The 9,383-nt window shown below is 36.7% G+C and overlaps 1 protein-coding gene across 1 annotated transcript; it reads left to right on the top strand.

The window, feature by feature from the left end:
• Positions 1 to 316: 316 nt before the first annotated feature.
• On the top strand, positions 317 to 9,168 carry LOC130641675 (eukaryotic translation initiation factor 1-like). Its single transcript, XM_057448585.1, has 3 exons — positions 317 to 475; positions 8,264 to 8,421; positions 8,913 to 9,168. The coding sequence occupies exons 1-3, from the start codon at positions 448 to 450 to the stop codon at positions 9,057 to 9,059; spliced, it is 333 nt and encodes a 110-aa protein (XP_057304568.1). The 5' UTR covers positions 317 to 447; the 3' UTR covers positions 9,060 to 9,168.
• The last annotated feature ends 215 nt before the right edge of the window (positions 9,169 to 9,383 follow it).

Genomic DNA, 9,383 nt, shown 5'->3' with positions numbered 1-9,383 from the left:
CAATCATACAATAAAGATGGTGTTGGTTACGGGAAAGAGAATTAACCAAGGTGGAGAAAAAATGGCTTCGAAATCCCGGTTGAATATGTATTCAATGGAAACGAGATAGTTCTTCAATGGGCAAAGAAAACTTATTAACATTGATTCAAATGTAAACAAAAAGTTGGAAGATGTTTAAAATAGTAGTTTGAATGTGTTATTTTAAACTTGTGGTTTTTTGTTCCGTTTTTCTAACCTGTCCGCTACAAACATTTTTTTTTTTAAACAGGAACGAGATGTCGCGCACACGGGGCCACGGGGCCGGTGACTGAGTCCGTTACTTTTTTTACAGGGCTGCAGTTTTTCACGCGCACACTGAAGATCGGGTCATCACTGGACTGGAAAAAAAACTGATGCAATAAAAATACTTTAACCAAACTTGATGAATTTTTATATAAAATAGTCTTCATGTCGACCATATTTAACGCACCTTTCGGTAAGATTTGTGGCATTTATTTATTTTTCATAAATTTTGCTAGAACATGTTAAAAAAGAACGTATTAGCTATTAGCTACATAGTACTAGTGGATAAGACTCGTAGAAAAATCAACTTAGGCAGAAGAACAATGGAAAAAGGAACCTTTACTTGAATTTTAATGACATAAGCTAATGAAAAAAAATTTGGAAGTTTGTTTACACCGTTCCCTCTATTGTGTAGCTAGAGCTAAAGTGCTAACCAAAAAAATATATATGATCATCTCAGTAAGAGATCTTTCCTTGATCGGGGTAAATCACTCAATCGAGATGGATAGGTAGATGTGCATATTTTACATCGCTAGCCATTTTACATCACAAGTATCAAGGAATATACCCTGTCTATTATTTCCAAAAGGCCATGGCTTTGATGGGGAGTCCTTGAGTATTTAATGCTCTCTTTGAGATACACAAACTCAGCGCTCTGCCAGACAACTCCCTGCAACATCCAATGACCCACACAGTGCACCATCTCTCCCATTTCTCCCACATGGCTTGGGTTAACCTGGGGCTATGATAATATCCAATTGCCCATGTAGAATCGCCATCAAGGGGAATCGAACCTCAGTCTCCCGCACAAAGCACGAGAATGATGACCACTAAACTAGGGAGCCCAATCGAGTAAGTGGGCATGCGCAGCCACCCAATCGGGTGAGACTTACCTAAATCGGGTGAGTATTTTGCTTGCTCAAAATTGCTTTTAAAAAGGGCAAGCCGATGGCCAAAAGTGCAATATAATTTTTGTTTACATTAAGTCATAAACTTATTTTGCACCGATTCACTGATTAAAAAAAATTCACCGTGCCGCTTCCATGCTATTGATGACTTCTTGAGTTGGATTGACTACATGGTGCATATTTTCAGTCTAGGTCGCACATGTTAAACAAGGGTGCCGACTCAATGGAAACGCCGCAAAAACCATGGGGATGTCGGACGACTTCTGGTGTTTTAAAAAAAACTTGAAAATTTTGCCCAGGGAAACCCGAAACAACATACTGAGAGTACAATGACAAAATAGCACCCTCCTTCTAGACAAAATTTAAATGACAACAAAATGAGCTCTCACGCGTTGCTTTTTGAGCGCAATTCAGATGGTTTCAGACAGGCCCAGGCTTTTCTGCGCAATCACAGATGAAAACCTTGAGAAAACATATGCAGTTGGCCTCACATATAGCTGGCTAGGTGCTAGGCAAGAACTAAGTCTCTCTCAAGCACCTTTAGTTTGTTTATGTATTTAGCTAGCTAAAAATTTACAGCCAGTTATGACTCACTTGATCGTGTGATCATGAAAAATTGCCACCAGTGCCGACTCACTTGATCAGGTTGTTTACTCAATCGGGGGACATTCACCTGATCCAAGAAAGATCCCGTACTGCATGTGCTTTCCACAAACTCCTAAGAATGTTTTGAATTTTGCTGACATCAAAGTCAACAAACAAGCCCCAACCTTTCGACCCTCAGTCACCGTCCCTCAGTCCTCATCCATTGTTTTGCCATTCTTTTTTCGCCATTCCTAGAAATATTTATAGTTGACTGGGTTGTTTCGTTTGCATTTTAGCCTGTTGGCTCATTGGCTCGTCTATTATGTTGGATATAAGGTTGACCATTGACTCGTTGACTGTTTTGCTAAATTTATTAAAACTATGATGGTATTATTGAAGATATTATTTCGGTTTGTCTGTTCAGTATTCATATTACTGTGGAAAGTCATTTCTTGAACATGATAGTTTAGTAGGCGACGTTTCGGGAGATCCTTCTCCCATCATCGGGCAAAGTAAAATGATGTTGCGCATGTATTTATATAATTGCAGAGGATCGAAATTCATAAAAATTAACCAATCAGAAACGAGCTGATAATTACAGTTAATTACGGTAATTAACATTTTCGGACCTGGATGTAGGTAACTACTTCTTCTGTAGGGCTGGTAACCAAATCTCAGGAAGTTGATACGAGATGCTGTTTATGTGTTTGTTACGTTCTACACTGTTGATGGTTTCTTTAATCTTCCTGGCCGTTGTCAATGTCAATGATTTTCTTCTCATCCCAATTAAACTGATGACTTCTGCTCCAGCTGTGGTCCGCAATTTCGTTTTTCTTCACATCTCCGTTTCTCACTGCGCGCATATGTTCTTGTACTCGTTGCTTAAACTTTCTTTTTGTTTCGCCTATATACACTGCATCACAATCTTTACACGGGATTTCGTAAACAACATTGTTTTGCTCTTCCAGGTTTATTTTGTCTTTTGGTTTAGACAAAATAAACCTGGAAGATGATGGGAGAAGGATCTCCCGAAACGTCGCCTACTAAACTATCATGTTCAAGAAATGATAAACTTTCCACAGTAATATGAATACTGAACAGACAAACCGAAATAATATCTTCAATAATATCAAACAGCAATATGGAGAATCCATCTTGGCAGAAGTCAGATCGCTAGAGAAATCAAGAATAAAATACGCAAGATACACTAACCATCTTCGGTTTTCTCTACGTTGTCTTCACAACGAGATAACACCTAAAGATCTTCGACTTACCTGCAGAGTCAAGACTGAAAGAAGTAAGAAAATCTTACAACGCGCAAGCCGCCAGTTGTTGCAAGAAAGAATCCATCTAAATCACGTAACACGTAACACCCTACATCGCCAAATACTTGATCTTGACAACACCATCAAATCGAGACTCTCCACAGACCAATATAAACAGGTTAAGAATATTCATGATAGTGTGTATGAAAAAGAAATGAGATCGGTTAAAGACAGACACCTTAAAAAGTTCAACAAAATCAATGACAGATTCAATGATGATACACAAACGGGTATAGAAAAGAGCAAATGGATTGTCAATCTCTCCAACAGACAACTCACGACAGAAGAAACAAACCTTCTATCAAAAGGAATGAATTTCTGCATGACACCAGCTTCAATTCCAAAGAAAGAAATAGTTGCGAAAGTGGAAGAGGCAATTAAAGATCTACCAAAAGAAGAGGCAGACACAGTAAGAGCTAAAGTAAGCCTCACGCTACAGAAAAGCAAAACACCAAAGGACAATTTGCAAAAATCTGAAAGACTGTCATTGAAGAATCTAAAGAAGGACAAAGATATCATAATCCTACCGGCAGACAAGGGGAGAACAACGGTTATCATGAATACACTTGACTACATCAACAAGTGCAACGAACACATCAACAACGGGCCTTACAAACTTCTCAAGAAAGATCCCACAGAAGTCATCAAACGAGAAGCGAGGAACTTCTTAATGGAGTTGAAGAGAAAAGAATACATCGACGATAAGCAGTATTACCGACTGAAACCTTGTGACGGACCACCACCGCGATTTTACGGACTACCCAAAATTCATAAACAGGGAAATCCAATTCGACCAATAGTTTCCTGCACTGGAACACCGTTATACAACCTATCAAAATTTGTTGCTTCCATCCTCAGCAAATTCACAGCAAGTGACCACAGCAAAAACTCAAAAGAATTTTCGGAATACATCAGAGAAATAAAGATAGCAGACGACGAATGCATGGTATCATCTGATGTCACATCACTCTACACAAATGTTCTCATAAAAGACACCTTAAACATCATTAAAGACATTATCGAAAACGATGCTGCATTCGGTGAAAAGACAAAGATTCCAGTACCGGATTTTCTGCGTTTGGTCGAACTTGTTCTAACCAAAACATGGTATCTGTTTAATAAGAACTTCTACACTCAAACAGACGGAGTTGCCATGGGAGGCCCTGCTTCATCAGTAGTCGCAGAAATATACATGCAAGCACACGAGACAACAGCATTAGTCACATCAGACAGACGTCCAAAGGTTTGGAAAAGATTTGTTGACGACGTATTCGCCATAATCAAAAGATCTCATCTAGAAGAGTTCCATGAACACATCAACGGCCTACATCGACAAATCAAATTCACTGTTGAGCTTGAACACGATGGAAGTATCGCTTTCCTGGACACTTTGGTCAAACGCAAGAATGGTTCCATTTCAGTTTCAGTGTATCGTAAACCAACACACACTGACCAGTACCTTAACTTCGAATCAAACCATCAGAAATCTTGCAAAGAAAGTGTCATATCTTCATTACTGAATCGTGCCAACAGTGTAGTCAGTGACAAACAGGAGAGGAAAATAGAAATTCGACGTGTAAGAAATGCATTAATCACAAATGGATACAGTCATAAAGTCATCACGCAAGTAGAAAATAAAATGAAGAGAAGATGCAACGGAGACAACAAGGAAACATCAGAGGAATTTATCGCATCAGCATTCCTACCCTTCGTACCAGGTACCAGCGAGATCCTTCGTCGAGTTTTAAGGCAACACAAGATCAAATGCATTCTTACCTCTAAAGACACCCTAAGAAGCACTTTGTCTAAACCAAAAGACAAAATAAACCTGGAAGAGCAAAACAATGTTGTTTACGAAATCCCGTGTAAAGATTGTGATGCAGTGTATATAGGCAAAACAAAAAGAAAGTTTAAGCAACGAGTACAAGAACATATGCGCGCAGTGAGAAACGAAGATGTGAAGAAAAACGAAATTGCGGACCACAGCTGGAGCAGAAGTCATCAGTTTAATTGGGATGAGAAGAAAATCATTGACATTGACAACGGCCAGGAAGATTAAAGAAACCATCAACAGTGTAGAACGTAACAAACACATAAACAGCATCTCGTATCAACTTCCTGAGATTTGGTTACCAGCCCTACAGAAGAAGTAGTTACCTACATCCAGGTCCGAAAATGTTAATTACCGTAATTAACTGTAATTATCAGCTCGTTTCTGATTGGTTAATTTTTATGAATTTCGATCCTCTGCAATTATATAAATACATGCGCAACATCATTTTACTTTGCCCGATGATGGGAGAAGGATCTCCCGAAACGTCGCCTACTAAACTATCATGTTCAAGAAATGATAAACTTTCCACAGTAATATGATGGTATTCTAAAGTTTCTCCACACAATATTCTACAAAAATCTAAGACCCTCTCCTGTGAGCTGGCGAATACCACCCTAATATCGCCACTTTTCCAGACTTTTGTAAAAATAAGCGTCTCTTTGTCGCCAAATCAGTTCCTAAATTGCCACCCTCTTAAAAGCTAAATTCCCTCTTCCCTGGAATATGTCTTGTTTTCAACATTTTCTAAAAGTTAACTGCCTCTCGTGCCTCTAAAATTAGACCATTTAAAAGAACTAGTCGTTAGCCCGTGGAAAATCCACGGGTTCGCCCGTCCTTTTTATACTGCATTGCGTGCTTCTCGCTATTGCGCAGCTAAGCTACCATTTTATCGTGACAGACAGACAGACGTATACGGGCATTATAATATAGATAATTTTAATATGCATTATTAAACTGCAGGTAAATACAAAGAACTCTGCAATGGAGTTAAATCATGAATATGTTTCGTGATTATGTTTATACCGAAACAACAATGCATAGACGAAGCATTTGTGCATATCACGCATTTTATTTCTGGTGGCGATAGGACGATGGCAATAGTAGACCGGTATAGCTAGCTAGTGTTTAAATGAAGGGATAGTAGTCTATCTATCTGTGTTGTAAATGCCATCCCAATTTGAAATGCTTGGCCCAACCTGTTGATAAACAGGATATAACATTTTTAAGCTGGTTCCATTTACACGCACGACTATAGGACAACTATGCCATCCCATGACCGTCAATAAATAATGTTCTACAGACTCACAAAATATTTTCCATAAAAAAGCATCAAAGTGCAGGCAGAGAGCTTTGTCATTACACTCTTTTTCTTTGTAAGCATGTAGTGTATTTTCAGCCCAGTCTCACTATGCGCATATAAAATTTTCATCTCTAGGGTTTTAAACATGTCACATGTAGTAAAGATTTTACGCAACGTAAGAGAATGAATGAAAACCAGCCTTCCGTAAAAATTTATGTAGGTGTGGATGCGGCTTTAATATTTTTCTGTTGCATGGTTGTGCAGCACAACTTGTTAAATTCTCGCTAGAATAAGAGTTTACCATTTGACAAATGTTCAACAAAATTAAAAAGTGCTTCTCACTAAATTTCTCTATTTTTGCAATTAGCGAGATTAATTTTTTGCAAAACTTTATTTTTCTGATTTTATTTTAATCGCGGCTTCGGCTAATTACTTTATTCAGAGAAACTTTTGCGAGAGCACGAATTTCGCGTTTTTTATTCGGATAAACTTTGTCTCGCAAAACTTTTAAAAATCGCCATTCGCGAAAGTTTATCCACTAAATTTTTTTCAAAAAAATGCTGGTTTTAAAAGTTTTTTCTTGACTCGCCCTCGCTTGGCTTGCCCTCCCGATAAAAAAAGAGACAACTGGCGCTGGGAACGAGATTGGAATAAAATTAGAAATAAACAAAAGCGATGATGTTTCAAATGTATGTATGGCTTATAACCGAGTTACTGGCGAAGAAGACGATGACGACGATGAGTGGGAGCTGGAAGAAGATGGGCCTAGAAATGTGTTTGATCCGTTTTGTGATTTTGACGATGAACCTAATTTGTAAATAGAAGTTTTAACATACCATTAGAAAGAAAATTACATCGTTAAAAAGCACTTTTCTATCATAAGAAATATATGCCACTTTTTTACGAGAACATAAAAAATCACGAATCGCGAAAGTTTATCTCGCAAAAATTTTTTAATTTGTAGATTCTCCAAAATTTATCCAAAAAATTTCGCGAGTTTTTGGACTCGCGAAAGTTTCTTTCGCGAAGGTTTCTCCAAATAAAGTATATATATTAATTTGGAAATTAAAGAAGGAGATCAAGGATGGATCATTCACGAACTGCGATCCTTGTAAAACCTAAAAAATAGCTGATTTCCTATTCACGAAATCGCGAATATCGATTCTTACCGCAATTATTTTTTTGCGAAATTATTCTAATTTTTATATAAATGTGAAAAAACAACACTCTATTTCATGCAGAGTACACATTGAAAGCATTTTTAACAGAAATGTTTTTTTTAAGTATTCGGCTAAATATTTATTATTGATGTTTTTAAACGATTTACAGCTATGTTTTCGCTTTCTGCGATCCCTTTTCCATTATTAAATGATCTAGAACAATCTTTTTGATTCTTACGTTCCTGTTTGATGATTTTGAAGGATTAACAGCGATGTTTTCGCTTTCTACAATCTCGTTTTGATGTTTTTTAAACGGCTTACAGGTATGTTTTCGCTTTCCACAATCCTGTTTTGATATTTTTAAACAATCCACGGCGACCCTTTTGCTTTCTACAAAGAATGCAGATTTTTACATAATTTGATCATGAAATTTCTTCAGAGATCGGCGATGTGTGATAAACATGTGTTACATTAAAATAGATTTTGACACGATTTAAACTCAAACAAATTTAACCAAGTGTTGAAACAAATTACCTTTATTTATTTGAAAGGATTGTAAGACGATTTGATAAGGATTTCGAAACGATTTTCAATTCAACGAAGCAATTTGAAACTATTTTGAAAATATTTTTTTGTAAAAGTTATTTTTAAAGTTCGTGTCAAACAAAATATTATACGAGCTGAAACAATCGTGGAGACGATCCCTAAATGAGCATACTCTAATCATGACTTAGGGGTTGATTAAGAGTATGTATAGATTTGAAAAGTAGACATGCTCTACAGTTTCATTGGACGGCTAGGATGAAAAGATACGGTTTAATTAATATTCTGATCAAAGTTTTCTTTATATTTTTTGTTGGTGTTTTTAGATCCAAGTGAGGACACAGAAGGTGATTTTGGTGGAAAACTTTCGCAAAATAAAATTCATATACGTATCCAGCAAAGAAATGGAAGAAAAACTATAACCACGCTTCAAGGGATTGATGAAAAATACGATCAGAAAAAGCTTGCAAAAGTTTTTAAAAAGGTACCGCATATTCTCTACTTTAAATACTCTATACATAGATACTCTATACATCAGATGCTACTTTCAGTACAGTACAAGGTGTGATATAATGACGCCAAAACTCCACTTACAGCTGTAGTTCAAACTTTCAAAGCCACAACTTTTCGCGATTTATTGCTGAAATTGCAAAAGTTCAAGCTGAAAAATTTTAAACGCATTGATCTTTAAAACTGGGATGATTTCCGATAGTATAATTTGATAATAAACGCACAAAGCGTTTGTATAAACAGCGTCGTATCTTTTTAACGTTCCAAAAAAGGACAGTTTGTTATTCCTTAAAATTTATTCCGATAAGACTACTTTTTCCTGATCCTATAATATGATGGAATTGAAAACAATTTTCTCATCAATCTCATTTCTAATTTATATTACAGAAATTAAGAAAATTAACGCTTACTAACACTTCCACTACACTTTACCCGAGTAATTTTAATTTACCTTTTTTATTTTAGGAATTTAATTGCAATGGTACGGTGGTCGAGGATGAGCAATATGGCGAAGTTATTCAGCTAACAGGAGACCAAAGGAACAACATCCAACAGTTTTTAATTAATGTAGGCATCTGTAAAAAAGATGCACTTGTTGTGCACGGTTTTTAACCAGCATTTCTTCACTTTTTATTCGCGCATGTAATACTTACGTCGCATAAAAAGTTGTCTTCTGTATTTATTTTGAATCTACTGACAATAAAGATTTCAAACACTTAAACCTTTTCGTTTATTGTTGTCTGATCGGTTAAAGAAACTTTCCTAAACATTCTCTGAAAGAACAGTGCGTGTTTCGACACAAACTGTGCATTTTGTTTATGCGTGGTATCATTTACCTCGTCAGTCTTTCCCATATTTTTTGCGGTGCGATTTTTCGTCTAATCAGTGTGTTTTGTTGGGTTTGCATAAGAATTTTCCTTCAAGACTATATTTTAA

Source organism: Hydractinia symbiolongicarpus, chromosome 4, assembly GCF_029227915.1.
Source record: "Hydractinia symbiolongicarpus strain clone_291-10 chromosome 4, HSymV2.1, whole genome shotgun sequence".
Classification (NCBI taxonomy): Eukaryota; Metazoa; Cnidaria; class Hydrozoa; order Anthoathecata; family Hydractiniidae; genus Hydractinia; species Hydractinia symbiolongicarpus.
Note: the sequence above shows the minus strand (reverse complement) of the source record. Positions and strands in the feature narration are given on the sequence as shown.